Below are 26,536 nucleotides of genomic sequence, written 5' to 3' on the forward strand. Positions count from 1 at the left end.
TTCTGTAATTCTAAGACCCTTCTCATATGCCTTACCTGTTGGATAGGACATCAGGCTCAGCCTAGTGTTCCACCCAGTGTGCCAGTTTTTGCAGCCTTGAAAATTCACTGGATTTACCTCATCTTCTTGGCAAAGAAGCTCGGGGTAACATTTATTTTATTATATTATACAGTATTTCATTTCATTTTTATGCTGCCTTTTTCCCAGAAAGGGAGCCAAGGCAGCTTACAAATAAAAGGTCTCCCCTTCCTATAAACCTGTGAGGTAGATCAGGCTGGAAGATGACTGTAGTGGGGAAAAAAGACTCTAGAAATAATAATAATAATAATAATAATAATAATAATAATAAATCTCTAAATGGATTTCTGTTATTGTAAAAGCATAAGCCGGGAGCCCTTTCCAACTACACAATGATAGTATTACAATTCCTGTTCAACTGCCATGGCTGCATGCTATGGAAATGTGGCCTATAAAATTTGGCAGGTCACTACAGCTCTCTGGCTGAAAAATTTAAATATTCTCCCCTAAATTGCAAATCCGAAGATTCTACGGGATACAAATAATGGCAATTAAAGTGGAATTGAAGTGTTATAATTGGCAGTGCAAAAAGCTCCTAACCCATCCCATAAATATTCACTTTGTGAGCTTTGATGCACAAGTGCAGGGTTTGAAACTAGGTCCCAGTTCTCTGGCCCTACCATAAAACACAGTTACAGTACTGCAATTCCACTTTAATCACTTTAACTGCTGGTAGCTCGGGGCAATGGAGAAAATAAACTGAGCCACTCAGAGGCAAATTCAGCATGTTCATGAGAAGTGGGATAGGGAGGAAATCCAGTTACAGAAACAAGGTCCAGGAGAAGATACCAGTGATCCTGTTTGGTCTTCTAACACACACAGAGAGAGACAGTCAAACAACACAAAATGAGATAGAATTTCAGGATAATACAACTCTCTACTACAAGGGTCTATCATGTTTTTTCAAATGCTCTTCACAATGGAAAACAAACGCCTGACTGTCAGAATAGCTTCAGTTGACTCATTTTTTCTTCTAACAAGAATTCATTTGCTCTTTTTGAGTATTTCCACCTCAGTCATCGAATCATAGAGAGACCACAAGGGCCATCCAGTCCACCTTCCCAAACCTGGTGCCCATCAGAGGTGCTGGACTACAACCTCTATCATCCCCAGCCATTCTGACCAATAGCCACACCAGCTGGCGACGGCAAGGTTTTCTTCCAATGCATTTGGAGTGGTGACCAGATTGGTATAACTTTCTCACTGCTGGATGAAAACAAGTCTTGCATTTTTACCTCTAGGGGAAAAAACACAAGTACTGACATATTCTTCTCCAGCAGACAGAAACGTAGATGTGTGTGTGGGAAGGAGCTGATTAAACTAAATGGTTTAGAAATGGCTAGAGCAGAAAAGATTAAATAACCCTTCCCTCATATGCCTAGTCAGCCTCAGAGCTTGAAAATTAGGTGTTAAGCGCTGCATCTGCACTGCAGAAATAAGGCAGCTTTAAGTGCCATGGCTCAATGCTATGGAATCCTAGGATTTGTAGTTTGGTGAGCTATTTAAGCTTCTCTATGTGGTACCACAACAAACTACAAATCCCAGGATTCCACAGCACTGAGCCAAGTCATTAAAGCACTGTCAAACTCCATTATTTCTGCAATGCAGATACAGCCATGAATTAATTAGTTATCCAAAATTATAAGGTTCAACAATGCTTTCAAAACTCCATATTTTAATTGTTATACATCAACAGCATTAATCTGAGTTCGCTTTACTTCCAATCATCTCCACCTGATTTCAGTAATTTCAAAGGACACTAATAAACAACCATTTAACAAATTACTTAACAAATTTTTAATTTTGGTCATGTTTTAATGTTTTAACAGTCTTTTACTCAAGGCGGCAGCCTCCACAATAGTTTCTTTCAGACTTTGAGGAAACAATATCTATGATTGAGAATCATGTGCAGCACATCCTGATGATACATCTCTATATCTCCCTTGGTTTCACAAGGGCAGAATCACAGTGTCCTGGATAACTCCTGAATTGTCTCCAGTGGGTTAGGGAGAACTGTTGTTTAGATGCAAGGCTTGAAAATTGCAAGATTTCCCATCACAAAGATGAAGAATCATAAATGATTCATCAAGGCCAACCAGACAAAAACTTCTCCAAACAAGGATTTCTAACATTACTAAAGGACCTCAGATGGTCCGTGCAGAACAGGGAAGGAGACACCCAACTTAGAGCCAAGAGGAGCCATACTTTGATGGGGCCGCATCCCCCTCCAAACAAACTCTACATGTTCATATGAGAGTATGGTGCAAATTTGCAATCATGGACCTCTGGCTGTCTAGATGTTTTGGACTAAAACTCCCTTATCCTTGGCCATGCTGGTGGGGATGATGGGATTACAGGCCCAAACTCTGCATGGATACCCATACCTATTAGACACACTGATATGAGAATAAGCTCCAAAAACTGAGCCCAAGAAATGCACATCTGGGCAAATCCACAGGATTGCATAGTTGACTAGAGGCCTTTTCAAAGGGAAAGTAAGAGAAAGTGGTTTCTTTCATAACTGCTTAATTGAAGGGACACACCAATTACAGCCATATCAAGATGAGTCAGTCTTTCCCTCTCCTCCAAAAAATATGAAAACTCCCACTTGCCCAGCACAATTTGCACAGACTTATTTGAAACAGTTTCCTGGAGAACAGGGAGCTTACCGATAGATATTTACTTCATTCAAATGCTGAAACTGTACACTCCAGGAATCTGTTTTCTTTGCCTGCTTTAACCACCTTTCATTCAATGTTTAAATGTTTAACTCAAGTAGCCGGAAGCTACTTTAACTATAATACTGTAATTTGCAGGTGTAGCTCAGCTGCCTTAACAGCAAAAGTTCAGGAATATCTAGAAGGATGCCCTACTGAGTTCCCTAAGTCTCACTACCATGCTGTTTGGGGCTGATGGCAGTTGTAGTCCAACCCATCTGGAGAGCAGATTGAGTAGACAGGGTTACACTGCAAATTCTCTCTCTGCCTTGAGTTGTCAAAGAACTAATTGTGTTAGTCTCTTGCGGCATAAAGAGGAGGCAGGGATAGGGAGAAAAAATGGAATATGGCAACACCTTTAACTGGTTTTTATTTTAGCATGAGCTTTTCACGGACATGAACCCACTTCTTCACATGCAGCACAGAATGATATTAAAGCCTCAGGTTATAAAGCATATTTATGCAATCATGGGAGTGAGATAGAATGTAATAAGATTCAGAAAGGTGAAAATCATGTCCCTTGCACTAAATTTCCAAAGGGCTGGGAAAGGTGATTCACATCTTTAAGATCTTTAAAGTGGTTGGTTAATGTTGATGTGTGAAAGCAAATTTTTTTTACCCCAAACCCAATTCCCTGATTTTTATTTTACAATTTTACTGAGTAACTTTGAGGAAATCACCATATCTCCATGTAGCCTACCACATGAAATACCTAGCCCACCTTCTTTGTATTTTTAATCTATTTCAAATATTTCTGTACTAATCCTGTCAAGTCGAAATGTCCAGGAAGGTTTTCCAAGAAGTGACAACAAGGTTGGAGGTAAGGTGATGGAATGCATCAGACATAAAAAGAATGGAAAAATACAAAGACCTTTGTGTGGCAATAAAAATGAAGCAGTGTAGGCCCCAGGTTCCTTTCACTGTGCAATGCAACACTATGATTCTACTTTCAACTTACGGCTCCATCCTATGAAATCTTGGAATTTTGCAGATTAGGAAAGGACATTTAGAACTCTTAGTCAGAGAGCTCTAGTGCCTCTGACCACACTATAACTCCCAGATATCCACTGGGTACAGCCATGACAATGCTATAATTGTGTAGTGTGAAAGATCACCAGGTTAACTATCCTATGTGTGTATGTTGTGTGCCTTCAAGTCAATTCTGACTTATGGTAACCCTAGCACATGGTATCACCCTCCCTATTGACCCCCTCCAATACCACACTTTGCAGAATCCTGAGTTATGGTTTTATATCTCTGTATATACTCATGTATAAGTCTAGAAATTTGAGTCTAAAAATTCACCCCAAAAAACAGAATCCACTTATCTACAGGTTAATACAAGTGTTGTACTTTAACTCTTATTTTTAGAAAAGGAACCATCTCCTGGTGAAAGGCAAGAATGTAATCTGTCCTGGAAGCACTGATCCACCACTACTCTCTCATCCACCCAGCCTTTAGTGTGAACACAAACATATGTGCCTGCTGGGATTTTCCAAGCTCTTTGGCACCGTTTTCCTTTGCTTTATCCTTTAGATCCTTTGTTACATGCCCCTGAGTTCTACCCTTGACTTATCCATGGGTCATATCAAAAATCCATAATTTTGGCCCCCAAACCTGCCCTGGACCTATACATTGAGCACCAGAGCTCTCAGACAGATAAGGCTAAATGTTGCATAAAACTACAATTCTCAGAATTCTATAGCACTGAGCCATGGCAGTTCAAGTGGTGTCAAACTGGATGATTTCTGCAGTGTGGATGCAGCACTAGCCTACCTGAGCTATCTCATTCAAGGCACACAGTTAAGTGATATTTACCAGTCTGACACCAAATCATAACAAGCAGCAATCTTCCTGGCAAACATGGATTCATACCTTAAAAATGTGAAAGCCTGGGGGGGGGGGGGCGGGGGTGAGATAGACACATTTGCAAGGAAGGGGGGAATATTTATTGAAATTTTGTTTTCCAGGGACAAATTTTCTGTTTTTCCAGTGGAAATTCTCTTTTTTGAATTACTGTAAAATGCTTCTTAAGAGGTGGTTTTATTCTCTCTGAATGGTAGGAATGACACAGTATGATGATTTGTTTGTTAAGGGACTCCCCAGAATTAAGAAAGGGGAATTCCTGTGCATAGGAATACCTGTCTATAGGAGGTAGTGTGGTGTAGTGGTTTGAACATGGACTATGACTCTGGAAACCAGAGTTCAAATCCCTGTTCAACCATAGAAACCCACTGAGTAACCTTGGTTAAATCACATACTCTTGGCTCCAGAAAACCCCATCATAGATTCATCTTAAGGTTGCCACAAGTTAGAAACAACTTGAAGGTATACAACAACAACAGTTTGTGTGCATATGGTAGATATATAAAACATTTGTGGGGATGCATTTAGTATATTTAGTGCTGACTTGCGCTGCCAATCTTGTCCTTAAGACTGTAACTACATGAGCTGATTTCTCCAAACACTGCACTTTATTATTTATTTTTTCAACCCAATTTGTGGTTTCTTTCTCCCCCCCCCCCCCCGCGAGCTTTTTTCCTGCTTCTCAGATGGCAAACACTAAAATCCATGTGTATGAAGAAATTTCCACCTCTGTCTTCAGTGTAGGGCACTGTCATAATTTTCCTTGTAGAAAACTAAAGCTTTTCTTTTTTAAAACGTATAAATGTCTCCTATAGTATAATCTTATATGGCACGTTATGAATGAAGATTTCATGAAGCAAAAACTATAAAATAAACGAAGCATATATCACAATTTCCCCAAAAATTTCCATGGGGAAAAAGCCAGACCCACACTCACCAATGGCTTCAAAATTTCTGGTAATTTTACATTTTACATATCTATTTCCACTCATGCCACTGCTCTCTTCCACATCCATTTCTTAAGAAGCAAACTCAGGGTGCATCTATAGGATGCACCCTGAGGGTAGAAATCATGCAGTTTGATACCACTTTAACTGCCCTGGCTCCATCCTACAGAATCCTGGGATTTGTACACTCGTCCCTCCTCATTTGCAACTTTGAGTTTTGCGGATCTGATTATTTACAGATTTTATTAATGTGTTCTCTATAAGAATATCTAGGTCCTCCAGTGCAACTCTATGGATAACTTTAACCAAAGGTCGCACTGAAGGACCTAGAAATTCCTAGAGAGAACACTCCACTAAGCCTTTGTAGCTCCTCCAGTACAATTCTATGGTCAAAGTCTGGCAGATGCTGACCAGAGAGTTGCACTGGAGGACCCAGAGATTCCCAGATAAGTGTTCTCTCAGGTAAAAACATCATGTTTTTGTTATTTGCGATTTTCCCACATTCATGGCAGTCCTGTGCCCCTAAACCCCAGCGAATGTGGAGGGAAGAGTGTCAAAGCACTCTTTGGCAAAGGAGGCTAAAGACATTATAAAACAACAAATCCCAGGATTCCCTAGGATGGTGCTACAGAAGTTAAAGAGGTATCAAACTGTATGATTTCTACAGTATAGATGTGCCTTCACATACAATTGGTGTCCATCTCAGAGCATATGTTCCCCACTCAAGGTAAGGATCCTAACTATAGTTGGCCCTCCTTATCCATGGATTTATTATTATTATTATTATTATTATTAAACTTTATTTATATAGCGCTGTAAATTATCCACGGATTCAAGCATCCATGGTTTGAAAATATTCAAAAAAAGTATAAATTGCAAATAGCAAACCTTGATTTTCCATTTTATAGAAGGGACACCATTTTGCTCTGCCATTATATTTAATAGGACTTGAGCATCCACAGATTTGGGTATCACAGGGGATCTTGGAACCACACTCCAGTGGATAAACAAGATCTCACTGTACAAAGTTACCTTGGAAAATACATGTTCGCATAAGATCCCTTGATCTCACCCAAAAAATTAATACTTTCTTGGACCAGCTACGGTATTCATCATTGCTACCAGCTCCTAAAAAAAGATTACATTTTAAAACTCCCACCCCGTTCTTTCAGATATAAACCATTACAGTGATCCCTCCACATTCACTGGGGTTAAGGGTAAATGACCCCTGTGAATGTGGAAAAGCCGCAAATGAAAAAAGCACTATTCTTTTCACCTAATGGCAATAGCAAGTACATTTCTATAACCCTTATCAGTGCCAACAAGCTCATTTTAGCAACCTCAGAAGGATGCCAAGCTAAACCAACCCTGGAGTTTCCTGGCTGGTATTGAACTCACAACCTTATGGATGTGACTGTGACTGAGTGGCAGTACCCAACCAGGGCTCCTGGTGAACACCTGAATACCTCTCTAGGAATCTTCAAGTTCTCCAGTTCTACTCTATGGCCAACATCTGCCAGAAGTTGACCATAGAATCATGCTGGAGGACCTACAAATGCCTAGAGAAGTGTTTTCTCTAGGAACCTCTAGGTCCTCCAGCACAACTCTATGGTCAACTTCTGGCGGAGTTGCGTTGGAGGACTGAGAGATTCCTAGAGAGAACATATTAATCAAAACTGCAAATAATCAAATCTGCAAAAGTCAAAGCCGCAAATGCGGAGGGACAACTGTATAGTAAAACAGGAAAATATAATCAAAACAGTCAAATCTATGTCTCCTCAAAACAAACAAGAGGTTGCAAAATCCATCAATCCAAACAAATCAGCTGATTAAAAATACTTTAGCAAACAAAAACAGTTTTCAGCTGGTGCTGCTGGCACCGCCTTTCAGACCGTCTGGACCCAAACCATAGAGGGCTTTAAAGGTCATAGTCAGCACTTTGGATCCAGCCTGGAAATTAACCGATGAAGTTGTTGCAACATGCCTGCTCTGTAAGCAGACCTGGTCAGCAATCTGGCAGCAGCATTTGGGGTCCACTGTAATTTCTAAAGGCAGCCCTGCACAAAATGTGTTACAGTAATCCATACGCAACATCAGCAAAGATCTTGGAGAAGTGTATCCCAAATGATCTCAAGTCCCAGGCCAGGTGTTATAGGGACTGATGTTCTTGCAAATACAGGGGGCCCTCGGTATCTGCTGAGGTTTGGTTCCAGGACACCCCATGGATACCAAAATCTGTGGGTGCTCAAGTCCCACTAAATGCAGTGGCATAGTAAAATGGTGCCCCTTTTCTAATGCGTCAAAATCAGGGTTTGCTTTTTCGAATTTATATTTTTTGGAATATTTTCAATCCATGGATGCTTGAGTCCATGGACAAGAAAAATCCATGGATATGAAGAGCTGACTGTACTGTTCTGGTGCCTCAACAAACTACACTTCCCAGAATTCCATAGCACTGAGCCACAGCAGCTAATGTGGTGTCAAACCAGACTGTTTCTGCACCTTGATTGATGCCCAGCCCAGCAGTGCCCAGAGCTTGCAAACCTCGTCCAAAATGGGTTGTCCCCATATGTTAGAAGGATGGCGTGCCCTTCACCCCAACTCTCTTGAGGACATGTCCATACTATGCAGTTAAAGCACTTTGATACCACTTTAACTTCCATGGTGCCCTCCTATAGCGTCCTGGGACTTGTAGCTTGGCAAGCGGGAGTCCGAATTTTCTGCCAGAAAGCTGCAATCTTGTAGTTCAGAGGGAGGCACCTCAGCAAATTCCAAATCCCAGGATTTCATGGCCATTAAATGGTATGAAACTGCTACCGTTTTGCTGTGTGGATCCACTCTAGGCCATTCCTTTTGAGAGGAGAGTGGCTTGGAGTTCAGGTATCCCTGGAAGTTTGTTTGTATGACCCCAAAACCCAGTTGTGGGGTGGACAGCTGAAGCATTCAGGAAGGGGCATTTGGGCAAGGGCCCTTTGCAGCTGTGTGCCAGGCCACCCGCTTTGCATGCAAAAAGTCCCAGGTTCAAATCCTGGCCAAGAGCCATCTCAAACTTTGTGCCAAGGCACCTGCTTTGCATGCAACAGCTCCCAGGTTCAAACCCTGGCATCAGCAGCCAGTGAGTGCAGAGCAAAATGCCAGCTTAAAAACTTCTATAAGTGTTACCTTGTGGCTTTTAACTGTTCTTTAAGATTGCACTTGTTCTCAGTTTTTAGCTTTTTAAATCTTGGGTCCTGCTTGGAAGATGAGGAGCAGAAAGAAACAACACTTTGGAGAGTGACTCCCAGGGATGCCCAAACTTGAGTCCTCTGGGTAATTTTGGACTTCAACTCCCAGAAGCCCCAGCCAGCTTGGCCAACAGTCAGGAATTGTGGGAGCTGAAGTCCAAAACATCTGGAGGACCTAAGTTTGGGAGCCGGTGCAAGTATGGATTAAGAGCAGGGAGATAAGGGACCATTGACCTACTTGGAATAAAAGTAACTTTTTCTACCTTCATCTGCACTGCAGAAATAATGCAGTTTGAAACCACTTTAAGGGTGGTAGCCCCATCCTGTGGAATCCTGGGATTTGTAGTTTGACAAGGTGTTTAACTTTCGCTCTGTCAAAGAATGCTGGTGCCTCCCCAAACTGCAAATCCCAGGATTCTGTAGGATGGAGTCATGGCAGGTTAAAGTGGTGTCAAACTGCATTAGTTCTGCAATGCAGATCCACCGGCTGCTCTGCCGCATTAAAGCCATCCCTGTTTCTAAATCCTGGATGCTCCAAAAATGTATGCTAGCCTTTAAAGGGCCACAGAAGTTTTTTCTCTAAGGCAGGCAGAAGTAGTGGTTGGAGCACTAAGAGGACCCTGGTGAAGTCACACTCTCTCAGCCTCAGAGGATGAGGATGATGATGGCAAGGGAGAACCCACTCTTGAGGAAACTTGCCAAGAAAACCCTTTAGGGCCGCCACAAGTCAGAAGCGCCTTGAAGGCACCCTAAAAGAACAAGGCAGGCACTCTGCACATGCCCAGAGGCTGGGAGCCCAGGGAGCCCTGGCGACTGCTAGTGATAAGTGTAATAATAATTCAGCCCCATTGCCTTCCCCTCTCCTCCCTTTGCATGGCTAAAGGTCCCTGGGCTTCCAGCCCCTGCCTCCGCAACCCTCGCCTCTCTCTAAGGTGGTTTTGGGGAAAGCACTCTGCACATGCCCAGAGGCTGGGAGAGCAAGGGCTCTTAGCCAGCAATCCTAACCATTCAGCCCCACTGCCTCCCCTCTCCTCCCCTTGCTCCCTGGGCTTCCAGGTGCTGCATTCCTAACCCTCCAAGGCAGGCAGGGAGGGAGGCTTCAGGAAAGGCACTCTGCACATGCCCAGAGGCTGGGGGAGCAGGGTCCTGGCCAGCATTGCCAGCAGCCACAGCAGTTCAGCCCCATTGCCTTTCCCCTCTCCAAGCTGCCTGGTGGGGGGAATGCCCTCTGCACATGCTGGAGGCGGCATCTCACTCACCAAGGTCTGTTCGTACTGCAGCGCCCGCTGCTCCAGGCCCCCGTCGGCCGCCATCCCGGCCCCTTCTCCTCCGGCGCTGCTCCTCTCCGGAGAGAGAGCCAGCGGGGCTCCGCTCCTTCCTTCCCTGCCTGCCTCCTTCTCCGCTCTCCCCGCCCCTGCGCTGGGCGGTCCAAGGAGCAGAGGCTCCGCCTCCGCGGGAGGAAGGCCCCGCCCCTCCCTCCCTCCCTCCTTATAAGGGCCTCCCGGGCTCCCAGCCAGCCTCACTCTGCCCCAGGGCCAGCGGGCGCCAGGGCTGCGGGGTCTGCCTGCGAGCCCCGAGGGTCCAGGGATCGAGGCCCAAGGAGGAACTCATGGAGGTGGAAGAGATGCCGAGGGCCCTCCAGTCCAGCCCCACTCTGCCATGCAGGAACTCTCAGTCCTCTGTGACAGATGGCCATCCATCCAGCCTCTGCTTAAAGACCTCCAAAGAAGGAGACTCCACTCCAGGCTCAGAGGAAGGAGTGTGTTCCGCTGTCCAACAGCCCTTACTGTCAGGAAGCTCCTCCTAATGTTCAGCTGGAATCTCTTTTCCTGTCATCTGAATCCATTGCTCCGGACCCTGTTCTCTGGAGCTGCAGAAAACAAGCTGGTTTAATATGACACCCCTTCAAATACTTAAACAGGGCGATCATATCAGTTCTTTACTTATTCTGTGCTGAAATTCCCCTATTCTGTCCTCTGCTCCATTATCCTCGGTTGAGCACCCTTTGCCTTTTCTGAGAAGACTGAGGTAAAGAAGGTGTTGAGTAATTCTGCCTTTTCTCTATCTCCTGTTAGCATTTTGCCATCTTCTCCACGCAGTGGCCCTACCGTTTCCTTCTTCTTCCTCTTGCTGCGGACATATCCAAAAAAGCCCTTTTTATTGTTCTTAACCTCTCTAGCAAGCCTGAGTTCATTCTGTGCTTTAGCTTTTCTGACTTTACCCCTACACATGCCTGCTATTTCTTTGAATTCCTTTTTCGTGATTTCCCCCTTTTTCCATTTCTTATACATGTTCCGTTTCAAACTTAACTTGGTTGAAAGTTCCTTAGTCATCCATCCTGGTTTCTTGAGACACCTCCCGTTTTTCTTTCTCACTGGAACTGTTTGAAATTGTGCCTTCAGTATCTCCCTTTTGAGAAAGTCCCATCCGTCCTGAACTCCTTTATCTTTTAGTATTTCTGACCATGGGATCACCCTCAATACTTCTCTAAGTTTACTGAAATCCTCTCTCCTAAAGTCTAGGATGCGTGTCTGACTCTGCCTGGCTTCTCCTTTCCACTGTATTACAAACTCCAGGAGAACATGGTCACTTCCACCTAAGGATCCCACCACTTGCACCCCATTAACCAAGTCATCTTTAGTGGTTAGGATCAAATCTAAAATAGCTGACCCCCTTGTTGCCTCTTCCACCTTTTGTACCATGAAATTGTCTTCCAGGCAAGTGAGGAATTTGCTAGGCCTTGAGGATTTTGCTGAGTTTGACTTCCAGCAAATATCAGGATAGTTGAAGTCGCCCATCACTACTACATCTCTCTTTTCTGACTGTGTGGTCATCTGTTCTTGGCAAGATTTGCTCTGAGAAGGTTTGTTACTGTTTTCCTCTGAGGCTGAGAGAGTGTGACTTGCCTGTGGTCACTCAATGGGTTGATATAGCTGAGCTGGGATTCAAACCCTGGTCTCCTGGAGTCCTAGTCCAGCACTCAAACAACTGGCTTACTACTTTTCTACAGCACCCAATAACCAAAACTGTCTGGACAGTTCAGACATGTTGAAGGCCTTGGAGAAGGATAGCTTATGCGAACCATGATCATGAGGTTTAATAAAGCAGCAAAAGAGCCAACATGGTGTAGTGGTTTGAGCAGTGGACTATGACTGGAGACCAGGGTTCGAATCCCCACTCAGCCATGGCATTCCAAAGACTGACCCTGGGCAAGTCATATGCTCTCAGCCTCTGAGGAAGGCAAAGGCAAAATTATCACTGAACAAATCTTCCAAGAAAACCCAATAAATTGAAAACGTATGTGTTGAAGGCACGCAACAACAAAGCCACAAAGAACTTCTCCATTCATATCCCAGTCCCCAGTTTGGTGGGATCCTCTTTTCTGACAGTAACTTGACTGTCACGGGACCCATGAAAGGCAGAGCTCTGTGAACAGACAGACCCCAGTGAAAAGAACGTTGGGACAGGAATCACTCCGTAGCCTCAGGGACGAGGCAAATGTGATATGAAAAACTTTGCTTGGCTGGTATTTTACGCCTTTCCGAAACCAGCCACATCTGTAATGCAGCTTCAACAAAATGATGGGGGTGACGTGACCCTTAGGGCAGTTGGCCCTCGCATGTGACATGGAGCATCTAACTTTCTGGAACATAATTTTTGTTAAAGTGCTAAACAAGGCGCTTGATAAGATCCTAGCAGTGGCCTTGTTATGTTTGAAGATGGTTTTGGCAAATGGTAAGCCTAAAAAAGTTAAGAGTGGTCTTCTTAAAACTCCTGAATTGAGCTAATCAAGATGCAGTCTTGGAAACCACCCCATGCAATTTCATATTGGGACTTTGGGGCACAGCAGGGTCAAAGAACTTTTTCCTTTCCACTGACATTTTGGTTGGCAGCTCCCTTAATTCCCTTTATCCCTTGCTGTTGGCCATGCTGTCTGAGTTTCTGCGAGTTGGTTCAGAACATTTGGAGGGCTGAACATTGTCTATTTTTCCCCCGACCCCCAGTGGGAGACGTGGCAATGATGGAGAGCGTTCAACAACTTCCCCTAGTACATGGGATGTGGACAAGCTGGAGCTTGTCCAGAGAAGGGTGACCAAAATGATGAAAGGCTTGGAAACCATGCCCTATGAAGGGTCACTTAGAGAGCTGGGTACGTTTAGCCTGGAGAAGAGACAGTGAAGAGGTGACATGATAGCCATGTTTAAATATTTGAAAAGATGTCATTGGGCTGGAGCAGATAGGCAAAAACGGGGCTTGATCTGGGATTTTCTGAATGCAGGTTGAAAACCCACCGTCTGCATGGTCTGCTTCCAAAGCAGGCTGAATACACATGGACAGTCCATGCCATGTGACATCAAGCCATGCTGCTTGGTTATTTCCCCCCCCCCCCGACTCCACACTATGCACCATGGCACCAATCCACCACCTGTAACCTCCAATTACCTCCCTCTACCTGCCCAGATGCCATTCCATTTGATGCTGGTATGATCGTCCACACAATTGCATGTGCAATGCACCACTTGTATAGTGCATCGGTGAGCCCAGCGACACATCAGCACTGCACAACCATGGAGGCCCCCATTCACACCCCATTTACCCATTTCACCCTATGCCCCTCTGTTGGACTGTTTGGTTTGTGCATGATGAAATTAAATCCTTTGCATTATTGGCAACATGCCCTGTTTGTCATAGGTTTGTGTTATTGCTTTTCCTCATTCCCGCACTGGTGCTGGGCTGTTTATATGCTGCTGCAATGATGGGCATTTTTTATTTTGTTTTATTTATTTTTGCATTAAGTCGAAGTATCAGCTTCTTTTTGCTCCCGTTTTTAGCCCTGGACATGGATTCATTTTGGTTTTACTTCGTGCGTCTAAACAGCTAGGCATCAAAGTGGTTTGAAGCCACTTTATTTGACCAGTGCAGACTACTCTATACTGAAGATGGAGGAAGTCTGGAGTTCACTGCAACATGGAACAATAGATGCAAACTACAGGAAAGCATTAGGAAGAATTTCCTAATGGTGAGAGCTGTTCAATTGTGGAATATGCTGCTTTGGAGAGTGATGGAGTCTCCTTCTTTGGAGGTTTTTAATAGAGGCTGGTCATAGTTGGGGGTACTTTGTGTCTTTCTGCATGGCAGCGGGTGGACTGGATGGTCTTTGTGGTCTTGTCCAACTGTATGATTCTATCATTTTACACCTGGTGTCATCCAGACATGTTGGATTGCATTGCTAGTCATCCACAAACAACACAGTCCATGCCTCCCTGGCTGAGGGTTGATAGGATTAATAGTTCAATACATTCAGAAAGTATCAGGATGGCAAAGTCTCATTAAAAAATTCTGTAGATTCCAGACAGACATTATTGGGTTTCTTTTTCTTTCTCCTTCCCTCTCCCTCCCTCCCACACACTCTCCTCATCTCCACCCCTTTCTTTTTAAATGTTGTCTTTCCTTATTGTGTGTGTGTGTGTGTGTGCTTTCAAGTGACTTATGGCAACTCCATTAATTTCATAGGATTTTCTTAAGCAAGGAATACTCAGATGGTTTTGAAATTATACTGAGAAGGAATGTAGTGCCTTACCACCTCCAATTAACAAAATAGTCTTTGTCCATTTAAGTATATTAAAGGCTGACATCCAGTTAGTTAAGCATCCAGGGCTAAAAAGTCATCATTGTGCAATGGACAGTGCCAGAAACACAGTCATGCAGACAGAATGCTCCTCTGTGCTTTGTCTTTGCCCATTGGTATTTCACATTGTGCATTGCAGTCATGTATTGTGCCCTGCAGTTGTGCATCAGGTATTGTACATTTTTGCAATGGCACCTAGTTATTCATCTGTGTACAATGTTGCTAGTAGTGCTCATGTAACATTTCCCCATGTGCCAATATTGGTGTTAAACTGATGTTGTACTATAGCCAAAATGTTTTATGCCTAATGAATAGAATTGTATGTGTTGTAGGCTGATCATACCAACAAAAAAGAAACAAAACCCATTCTTGAATGGTTAGTCTACACACCAATAAATCTAATGGATTCAGTGGGCTTATTCTAGTGAAATAGGATTTAGGTCATGGTTTGTATTGTTGCACTGCTGAGAGCTTTGTTTGCAAAACAAATATACATAATATATATAACTTATAACAAAAAGAATAAGGCAGATATAGCTGGCAAACAGAATGTTAGTGCCAGCCGAGGCTCCAGTGTCAAAAAGGTGATGAATTTTCTCTGGATTATAGTCTAAACTTTAAAAGATCTATACAAGCTACTCAATCCTGTCCCACAGGAAAAAAATCAGCATCTTGGACTGCAGCTGCGCTGAAGAATTAATGCAGTTTGACACCACTTTAACTGCTATGGGTCCATCCTATGGAATTCTGGGATTTCCAATTTGTTGTAGGACCAGAGCTCTCTGGTGGAGAAGGCCAAATATCTCACAAAAGTACAAATCCCAGAATTCCATAGTATTGAGCCATGGCAGATAAAGTGGAGTCAAACTGCATTAATTCTGCAGTGTAGATGCAGCCTTGGATGGACTAAACCCAACATGAATACTTCAGTTAACAAAGTATTACTCTTTCTACAGAAAATTTGGTAGCAGAGGCAGAAGGAACATAGAAACAATAGAGATAGATTCCTAAACCATGAAGAAGAAGCACAGTTCAGCAGACCTTTTATTGAAAGCTAACAATATCCACATATGAAATGAAACAACCATATAAAGTAAGCCTACCATAGATAAGCAAAGACATTTTGAATTTTCGCAAGATCACTTGAAGACTTCTTCCAAAATACATCCAGGGATGATTTTTTCTTTCTTGCACCATCTTCCCTTCTTCTCCTTCTGGATGGCCAAACATACAGGTTTATGCTTTTTTAACATGCTGGGGGCACTTGATGAAGCAAGCTAATTTCCCCCTTTTCTTTCTGTTCACATATGCTCAGTAAGGGATTCTGGAGGAAACTGTAGTTTAGTCGAAGGCTTTCATAGTCGGCATCCATAGTTTTTTGTGGGTTTTTCGGGCTATGTGGCCATGATCTAGCAGAGTTTCTTCCTGATGTTTCACCAGCCACAGATGTTGGCGAAACATCAGGAAGAAACTCTGCTAGAACATGGCCACATAGCCCGAAAAACCCACAAAAAACTATCAACTGCTGTTTACTTTGCCTGTTGTAAATAGCCAGGCCACACAAAACTACACAGTAGGATTGGCAAGAGCAGAATCCCATTTTTCAGGCTTTATTGCATTGAGTACTGCAGACACATTGACACTGAAAGTCTGTTTGTCCATCCTTCCTTCGTCATCCTCCCATTGCTAAAGCAGCTAAAAAACTTCCAGCTACATAGAGGACCAGGATATAAAGAGGGCGGCTGAGCTGGTGTAAAATCACTTTGACTGCTGACACACAGCAGAATTACAGCAGTTTGATACTGCTTTAAGTGCCATGGCTACCTCCTATGGAAAACCGGGATATGTAGGGTTTTTTTAAAAAAAAATTACTTCTTTAACAAAAGATTGGGTACCAAATGCTACATTTTATTAAAGTTTAATTATTACAGAGAAAAAACAGAAAATATCAGAAAGACAACAAAGAAAAAAGGAAAGAAAAATACCTTGAAGAAAACACTAAACATACAGGACTATAAATTATAAATCCCTCTCTCTGTCCCCAGTCAACTTCCCACAGTTCACTGACTATGGTTATTTAATTTATACATATAATTTCTCCACTCCAAACCCCTGGAGTATCCTGGCCCATGCAGACAAGGTTTAAAGCTGCTGCCACACTGCAGAATTAAAGCGGTTTGACACTGCTTTAGCTGTCATGGCTTCATCCTATGGAATCCTGGGATCAGTAGTTTGTGTTGCACCAGAGCTCTCTGACAAAGAAGGCTAAATGGTTTACAAATCCCAGAATCCCATCCCATCGAGCTATGTCAGTTAAAGCGCTGTCAAAGTGCATTAATTCTGCAGCATAGGTGCAGCCTTTGTAAAATGGAGCTGCTTTGTTAGAGGCTTTGCTAATAGAGGGATGCTTGTACACAAAAACCCACATTCCTTGCCTGGTACGGAAGGTGGCAACCACCACTACAATTGGTCTGTCGCACTGGAGCCATTGTAATAATTTTTTTGTTTTGTTTTTACATACCAGAGTACAGCTCAAGGATTTTACCCCCCCCATACGGTGAAGCCAGGTTACCTTTATGGTGAAGCCAGGGCAACATGAAACTACCAACAGTGGTTGCTTGTTTTCATCTAAGAAGTCACTCCTGGAAATGGGCACAGCTGCTTGGCAGGACATGTGCAGCAGCACAAATAGCAGCGTGCCCTCATTCAATGCCTCCCATACTTACTGGTTTTTATGTTATAGAAACAGAAGGTGGCACTGGGGTGGGCATGTATGTGTGTTTGCATGCTTCTGGTTGGGGCATAAACTATTTCTCCTTGTAGGCACAACTAGCAGCAAAAAGTGAGACTGATCTCATAAATTACACCACAGTCTTGTTTTAATTTGCCACCCATCAAGAGAGAAGTGTGCATGTGTATCTACATGTCTAAAAGAGGCAGGTTACATTGCGGCCCAGTTTTGTGCCTTACATTTATTGCCCTTTGTCTTCACCACCTGTATTCATATATTTTTTTCTTTTAAAGAAACGTCATTATTCACATACCTGTCTGTTCAACAGGAAACCTTTCCTTGAGTTTAAAGAAGGGTGTGGATTTGCACATGCCTGCCACCTTCCCAACTTGTTAGAAAATAATGGTTGACATCCTGTGTATGATGCCATAACCTAGACTTACAACTTCATATTTGCATTTGCACTATTGCCTTGGCCATAAATGTCTTTCAAACCCATCTTAAAAACCAGGCAGTTGCTCCAGCCAAGGAGTACAGAGGTAAGTGACAAATTGTGGTCCAAAGGGAAGCAGCATGCCTTGTTCACAAGATCCTGTTGCATCTGCTCGTCACACAATGACTTGCGTGTGGTAATGGGCTGGACTTATCATCCTTCATTGTATATAAGATGTATATGAAACATACGGTAAATGAATTTAGCATGTGTTTAGATTTAGGTCCCATTTCCAAGACAGTTCAAGACAGCAGGACCCTTGGTATCTGCTGGAGTTTGGTTCCAGGACTCCACATGGATACCAAAATCCATGGATGCTCAAGCCCCATTATATTCAGTGGCATAGTAAAATGGTGCCCCTTATATAAAACACCAAAACCAAGTTTTTTTTAAAAAATGATATATTTTTGGAATACTTTCAAACCATGGATGCTTGAAACCATGGATAAAAAAATCCACAGATATGCAGGGCTGACTATACAGGCAAGGACAGGTATTCCAAAATCGAAAAGAAGAAAGATGAAATCCAAAACAACTCTGGTCCCAAGTGTTTCAGATAAAGGGGATTCAACCTTTACTTAGAATTATCTTAAACAAAACATATTAGACTGCTGTAAGATACTGGCCAGGGATGCAAAACACACTCTCTTCCATTCTAGATGGAGATTCAACACCTGTGAAGAGCATGAGGCAGCTACACTAGTGATATTCTTCCTCTAAAATTTAGTGAGGCTACACCCCAGTAACTAAAAACAGGAATAAGTTCCAGTCGCACTGTCAGGAGCTGAATGTTTCAGTTTGCCAGCCATAGTTTGTACTGTTGGACTACAGAGGTATAGCTCCATTTGCTTGTTTGCTGGCCTACAATGTGTTACACTGTACTGCTGTAAAGTGATGGGATATGTAGTAGTGGGTTAATTGTTAAGATTGTTGACAACCTTCCTTTTGTAGTTATGGAGCAGATGGGAAGGGAATTGAGGCTGTTTTCGGAAGACTGCGAAGTCCGTAGTTAGAGAAGAAGAGGGATTCTTATGGGAAAGGAGAAGGAAAATGCTTTCATTGTTATGACAAATGAGAGGTAGCCTGCCACAAATCTGAATTTGTGTATGCTTTAACTATGCTTTGCTAATTATTTCTCCTTGCTGGTTAGTTCTGACAACAAACACCTATGGAGAACATCTATAAGTTTCTGAATAAAGGTTCTGAGTTTTCACCACTGAAGCTTGGCTTTTTGAACTAAGGAGTTGTTATATATGACATGTGTAGTTACAACTTAGTGAAGTATGGAATTAATTACAAATATTCTATTGTTTGTAATGTATAACTTTCAAGTATCTTGGTACTGGTTTTTGGAATATCTTTCCTAGCTCTGTAATTGAGGGTTTTGCCAATTTGATTGGTACCTAATCTTGACTGGCCCAGCAAGTTCTACTTGTTTTATTCACCACTAGTTTCTGGCCCCATAAATATGGAGTCTCCCTTTTCTGGAATTCTGAAATCCAAGATATCCCAAAAAACCAGTACATTTTTCATGGCTGGCTGAGGTAGTGGTCTAAAACACAGAAATAATCCAGTTTGAGACCACTTTAACTGCCGTCACTCAGTGCGAGGGAATTTTGAGAATTGTAGTTTATTGTGGCATCAGAGCCCTGTCAGAGAAGGCTAAATGTCTCACAAAACTACAGTTCCCAGAATTCCCTAGCATTCAGCCACAGACTGGATTATTTCTGCAGTGTGTTTTGGACCACTGACACCTTTGCTTTCTGATGGTTCAATGGACACAAACGTTGTTTTGTGTACAAAATTATTTTTTAAAAATGTATAAAATTACCTGCAGGCTATGTGTATAACATCTATATAAATCATAAATGAATTTAGACTTGGCTCCCATCTCCAAGACATCTCATTATGGACATGGATGCACATACAGGTATTCCAAAGTAAAATTTAAAAGTATAAACTCCAGCACCACTCTGGTCCCAAGCATTTCAGATAAGGGAGACTCAACATGTAATCCCATATCTTTTGCAAGGATGCTGGGTGGGTTCTTCATCCGTCTGGCAAACAGAAGGCTATAGTTATCTTAAAAGGGTAAGGCAGGATTGAACTTTTTTAAAAAACGAAAACTCTTTGCCAATCCCCAAATTGTAATTTTATTTCAGGCCTACTTCTTTGAATTCTCCAGGTGGCTCACCCCTTTCTGAGAACACAGTAAAATGGTAAAACCATAAACATCAAAATGCAAACCCAGGAGCAGCAATTAGAACAGTGGCTTCCTTTGATTTCAAGAGTTTATCAGGAGTACTTGCCAATAAAAAAGTTCTCATACCTTGTGCTATTGTGGAAATCTCTCATGGGGATGATGGCAGAAGGCTACAAAAAGGTGGCCACCTTTTAATCTCATTAGGGATGGCAAGAATATGTGTGTGTGTGTGTGTGTGTGTGTGTGTGTGTGTGTAGATAGATGGATAGATAGATAGATAGATAGATGGATTGTCGACTGTGTTTCTCAAGTGTCACGAAATACTGTCAAGAAGAATCCAGGACTGAAAAGAATCTTCACAATTTGGGATTTATTCAGCACAAAATTTGCATATCTGTGTAGAAAGCTTCGTTTTCTGAGCTTTGTGCAGATAATTTATATTTCCACACAGAAAATGCTGTTTTCTATTCAGATATGTGTGTGAATTTTGTGTAGAACAAATCCACTGTTTTTGTTTCTTTTTTTGTTATTGTACTTTGCTATATGGCCAATATGACTACCCCGGAAATGTAGTAACTGTTTGGTATGCACTTTTGTGATTGTAGTACCATTGCTATGAGCTCCAGTGCCCCCTAAACCCACCTTAAAATCCAGGCAGCTGTACCAAAGGATGGAATTCTGTGGCACTGGCAAATGCAGTGCTGAAAGATGACATCTTCAGCCTCCTCCTTCCAGTGAGCCCTGGTGCAATGATGAGTTGCAACAGGACCCTACATGGATACCTGTTCTGCTCATTGCACCACAGCATGCTGATGGGACGGGGATGAACATGTTATCCTTCAGGGTCCTACTCACAGAACTCCATCCTCTGGTACTACTGCTTTGATCTTTAAGGTGAGTTTTGGGGGTGAATTGAGAGAAAGAGTGTCACCTCAACATTATATCTATGTGTCCAGTGTAGGATCTTGGCCAATGGTTCTATGAAAAAGTGAAAATGTCTAGCAGAACTTCGTTGTGGTTGTTGTTGCTAACTGCCCTCAAGTCGACCTCGACTCATGGTGACCCTGTGGATGAGACATATTCAAGATCCCCTATTCTCAACATCTCTGCTTAAGTCCTGCAAAATCAAGCCTGTGGTCTCCCAGATTGAGTCTATCCATCTGGTATGCTTTCTGCCTCTTTTTCTATGGCATTCAACCTTCCCTAGCATTATTGTCTTCTCTAATGAATCATGCCTTCTCATGATGTAGCCAAAGTATGACAACCTCAGTCTCATCATCTTGGCTTTCAGGCCTGATTTGTTCAACGATACATTTATTTGTCTTTTTTGGTTGTCCGTGGTATCCTCAGCACCCTTCTCCAGCACCACATCTCAATTGAATTTATTTTCCTCTTGCATGCTTTTTTCACTGTCCAGATCCCACATCCATAAATGGTGATGGGAAATACAGTGGTTTAGACAATTTTAACATTAGTGTTCAGTTGTACATTTTTACACTTTAGGATCTTATTTAGTTCCTTCATGGTGGCCCTTCCCATTCCTGCTCTTATTATTATTTACTGACTGCAGTCTCCATTCTGATCAGTGTTTGATATCAGGTATGGGAACTGTTTGATTATTTCAATTTTGAACTATTTTGAAATTTTGACTATTTTGAACAGAGCGTACTACGTACAAATTAGCCATTTCCATGCCACCAAACAATAGGTAACATTATCATTTCCAGTTTTAGCACAGAGAGACAGTCTGTGCAATTTGCCCGTGACTTAAACACACCATATTGTTACCATATTGTGGCACCTTAAAAACCAGCATATCCATGGCCTGAGCTTTTGTAGGCTTCATCAGATGCATCGTACATGTGAGTTCATGATACAGTAAATGGGTTAATGTTTAATATGTTAGTACTGTATTTATTGTTTTCTAGCGAACACTTTGCAAATTGCAGCCTTATTTGGTTAGATACACAAATTATGCCATAGACAGACAATCAGGAACAACAGCACAAGAAACATAATGTTCTGTCACAGGCACTACTGCAATGACTGCAACCTGTGGCCTAGTTGGGTGATGTGTATCACACTTTAGCTATGGTTAATCTGTGCAAGGAGAATCCACAAATATGGGCTCTTACTTGTGGCTCTGGGTCTTTGACTGTTTGAGATTAAAATTCTCACTTTACATCTGAGCATCTTAGGCCTTGCAATGGCATACCTTCAAACTTTTCCAGTTTGGCAGGGATAGTTCCAATTAATCTCTGCTGTCCCACTTTTTCACCTGCTTTCTCAAAATGTCTGAGCAGCTGTGGTTGAATCTGTGGGGAAGGTAACTAATGGGATGTATTTTAACTGTATGTTGTGCTTTATCTAATGTTGTGAGCTGCCTTGATCCTACATGAAAGGTGGCAAATAAATAAATAAATTGTTATTGTTATTGACATACCCAGGAACTGCCTCTTATGGCATCATCCCAGACCAACCTTGAGACATCACCCTGGGCCACTCCTGGCCTCGGATTTTGGCCTTAAAATCTCAGAGCCAGGGATGGTATTATCTTAACAAGTCTATTTGTTATCAAAGCAGTGTTTTAGGGAATGAGATTTGTTTTTTTTTAGTTTTGTATTTGTCATTCCACCTCTGTAGCAAAACATGAATAAAGCTTGTTTGTGCACGTCTGGGATTCAGATGTTGCTCTGTTAATTAATTGTTCTGTCACACTAATTAATTCTTCTGTCAATACAAATGAAAAGATGCAGTACCCATTAAACCAAGCCTTTTCTGAGTTGTATTTAACTGTTCTCTGGTGACAGCATTTAGGAAATTAATATACACTTGTCCCTCCCCATTCACAGGGCTTATGGGCACAGGACACCTGTGAATGTAGAACAGGGGTAGGCAACCTGCGGCCCGTGGGCCGGATGCGGCCCGGCAAGGCCTTGGGACCGGCCCCAGCCTGGTCCTGCTGCCGATTGCCACCGGGGGCCTTTGGGGGGCAATTGTCTATAGAAGCCTCAGAAACATGCATTTATATTAACATTTTTTAAAAAATCAGCAAATTTTTTCACGTGTCCTCCATTTTTTTTAAAAAAGTGTCTTCCATTTGAAAATTTTGTCCTACATTTGTCCTGGTTTATTTATATATTTAATTTTTTTTAAAAAAATATTTAATTATTTATTTTTTGGCTTCGGCCCCCCAGTTGTCTGAGGGACAGCAACCCGGCCCCCGGCTCAAAAAGGTTGCCTACCCCTGATGTAGAAAAACCGCAAATAATAAAAACACTATGTTTTTACCTAAGAGAACACTTCTCTAGGAATTTCTAGGTCCTTCAGTGCAACTCTGTGGTCAACGTCTGCTAGACATTGACCATAGAATTGTGCTGGAGGCGCTACAAATGCCTAGTGGAATATTCTCTCTGGGAATCTCTAGGTCCTTCAGTGTGACCTTTGGTTAAAGTGGACCCTAGAGTTGAGCTGGAGGACATAGATATTCTTAGAGACAGCATATTAATAAAATCCATGAATAATCAAATCTGCACCATGAATTACTGCACCACGTGACACCAACCCTAGGAATGCCACTGAAAGGGATCAGCAATTTTAGATATGATCTTAACCAACAGTGATACCATATTTAAATATTTGAAATGGTGGCATATTGAAGATGGAACAAGCTTGTTTTCTGCTGCTCCACAGACGGGGACATGGAGCAATGAATTGAAGCTACAGGAAAAGAGATTCCACCCAAATTATCTGAGCATTAGAGCTGTTTGACAGTGGGATATGCTGCCTTGGAGTGTAATGAACTCTTCTTCTCTAGAGGTTCTTAAACAGAGGCTGGATGCTCATCTGTTTGGAATGTTTTGATTTTTTAAAAAACATAATTTAAGAAAACCTGGGGCTTCCCCTTTCTTTGTCCACTGATCCTTGCCCCATTCACACCACATCTTCTGCTGAGCTACATTTTAAAGTGATGTAGGCAAATGCCACAAAGGCAGATGTTTGGAGACTAGTAGTGCCATCCATCTTAGGGTGCTACCTGGTTTGGCATGTACTCCCCACACACCCATAGTGATGCCCCTGTAAAGAAAGACACACAAACTAGGAGATGCTACAATGTGCTTTTGCTAGAGCCTACTGGAAAGGGCAAGATTTCACCCCCTCCTATCCTCTCCCCCATTTAGTGAATTGAGAGAGCTCCTCTTTTTGCAGTTTGAACTCACTCTGCAGTAATTGAAGCAAACAAAGGATCAAGGGCAAAAGTGGGAGAAGGAAAGAAATGCATACACTTCAAGGAAGTGAACTTAGCCATAGGTTCTTTTCCTTCACCGTGAAGACCAGAGAATGCGGTCAATACTCTGAAATTCCAGGCCAAGTGGCTTGCAGCCTAAAGTTTAAGGTCATCATAAATAATTGCTATTGTTAAAAGAGCTCATGGAGACTACCTCTGTGTTCATCAGATTAGTTTTCCCCAACTGCCTCCACAGATTCATGATCAAAACAACACATTTGACACCTCTTGTTCTAGTGCTGTAGTTCAGGGAAGTCCATTAATGCTCTTGAGCAGAGAATTCTAAGTGCCTCACCAAACTAGAAATCCCAGGATTCTGTAGGATGCACACATGACTGTTAAAGTGGTATCAAAATATTTGAATAGTGTAGTGTAGCTACATTGTATGACAGGATGGGAATCATGCAGCCCTCCAGATGTTGTTGGACTACAACTCCAAGATCCCTAAGCTTTGGCTGTGTTAGCTAGGGCTTCTGGGATTTGTGGTCCTGTAGTATTCGGAGGCTGCATAATTCCCAGCCCAACTCTAACACTTAAAAAGAAGAAAAAGACTTAAGAACATGCAGTGCTGGACAGCCGGAAGTTACATTGGATTCAAATGTCAGCCAGAAATTGCCATGTCAGAAATATGATTTATTGTGTTTTCACAGGAAAAACTATATGCCTGTTTAAAAGATAATTTTTAAAAAATAAAAGTAGACAAAATTAGCCAGAGAACAATCGTGTCTCTTTTCTTTCTTTCTTTCTTTCTTTCTTTCTTTCTTTCTTTCTTTCTCCCATTATGCCAGTCTTCCTTCTACAGGACTTCAGCCATGATAAGATGCGTGTTCTTTCCCATTTCAGCAGCTGCTCCCAGGAAAGACATCAACCATGTCTTTGATCAAATGAAACTTTGGCTCAACAGCCATGGATGCTCCCCCTTGAGGTTTTGCAAAGCCATCAGGGATCCCATGTGCCACAAGGAGAATGAACCAGAGACTGGAAGGGAAAAGCCTATTTTCTTTTTGGAATAACAAGGGTGCCACAAGGTTACAGTTCAAGAGCAATGCAATGAGTAAGCGTGAAGTTACTCTAGTCATGGAATGAGTAACAAATTCCACATGACTTTGAAAAGTTCTATATCAAGGGCAATTTCAGAGGTATTTTCCCTGGTATTTTTAAAAAAGATTTTATGGCATTTCCTTACAATCCTCAGCTTACCACAAAGCAATGAAAAAAGGAGTAAGCAGCAGAGCAAATAATGTAACATGTTGCTTTCCCAGGATTGGAACAAGTAATATCAATAGGCTACAGTTTCAATGGTTGCCAGTCCTTTTCCAGGCAGAATTCAGTGCTGGTTATGACCTTTAAAGGTCTACATGGCTTGCGATCAATCTAAAAGACTGTATCTCCTTACAGAATTATAGAATCATAAAGTTGGAAAAGACCACAAGGGCCATCCAGTCCAACCCCATTCTGGGAAGTTTCTGCAAGTTAAAGCAACAAATCAAGAGCTTCTGCTCTGTTAGTTGCAGTCACATCTCTAGGATTGGTGTCACTCGGTGTGATAACTCATGGCGTCACCCTCCCTTTGACCTCATCCCATTTCACACCATACAGAATCCTTAGGAATGTTTTTCTGCACTAGTGTTACTCTTAAATCATAATTCCCATATACCACTGAGTGTAATGTTAACAGTTGTGACATAACCAGCAAAATTAAAATCATACCTTCAAATTACAATATCATACACACAACCTAAATATGTTTACATATACATAATGAAGTTTTGGTTAAAATGTGATTTTCTTTTTTTTTAAGAAAATCTAAAAAGAATTTCAAAATTCCAAAAAATTAAAACATATTTTTAAAAAATTAGGTTAAAATTTGAAATTTTAATTTTAAAAATGGGGGGGGGCTTTCCTTTCTCCTCCCACTGAGCTTTACCCCACTCCCACCATCTCTTAAAGCCTTTTAAAGGGAAACAGATGAATGCCACAGACTGATTCTTCTAAAATATAAATGTTTGAAGAGCAGTGGTGTCCTCCCTCCTTAGTGTGTCACCCGGTGCAATCTGTACCCCCTGCACCCCTCTAGTGATGCCACTGACTAGTTGAGCTGCAAATTTGTACCCAGCTCTTTCTGCTTGCCCTGAGCTGAGTCTCCAAAAAATGAAGAATTAGCACCCTTGTCTCCCACCTGGAGATAAACCTCCAAAACTGGATTTCAGGCCCTGAAATTTGGCAACCCTAGCTGCAGCTACACACCTGGGGTGGTTATTATTGGCTTCTTATCCTGGATTTGTCTTACCCCTGACAAGGAAGCACACCTTGGCTCCCAGCAGCCTTTGGAAGGAAGCAAAGAAACCATGGATGTGTTG

General features: G+C 42.2%; 1 protein-coding gene across 2 annotated transcripts in view; it reads right to left on the minus strand.

Annotated features, from left to right (window-relative positions):
* Nucleotides 1–10,209, minus strand: part of CLCN2 (chloride voltage-gated channel 2) — a 91,564-nt gene extending 81,355 nt beyond the window's left edge. For both annotated transcript variants that reach the window (XM_089508717.1, XM_089508715.1), the window contains exon 1: nt 10,092–10,209. In XM_089508717.1, coding sequence (XP_089364843.1) covers nt 10,092–10,145 — 54 coding nt within the window. In that variant the 5' untranslated portion in view covers nt 10,146–10,209. The remainder of the gene's footprint in view (nt 1–10,091) is intronic.
* Nucleotides 10,210–26,536: the final 16,327 nt, after the last annotated feature.

This window comes from Sceloporus occidentalis, unplaced genomic scaffold (assembly GCF_023333645.1).
Source record: "Sceloporus occidentalis isolate IW3139 unplaced genomic scaffold, rSceOcc1.0.p SCAF_2, whole genome shotgun sequence".
NCBI lineage: Eukaryota > Metazoa > Chordata > Lepidosauria > Squamata > Phrynosomatidae > Sceloporus > Sceloporus occidentalis.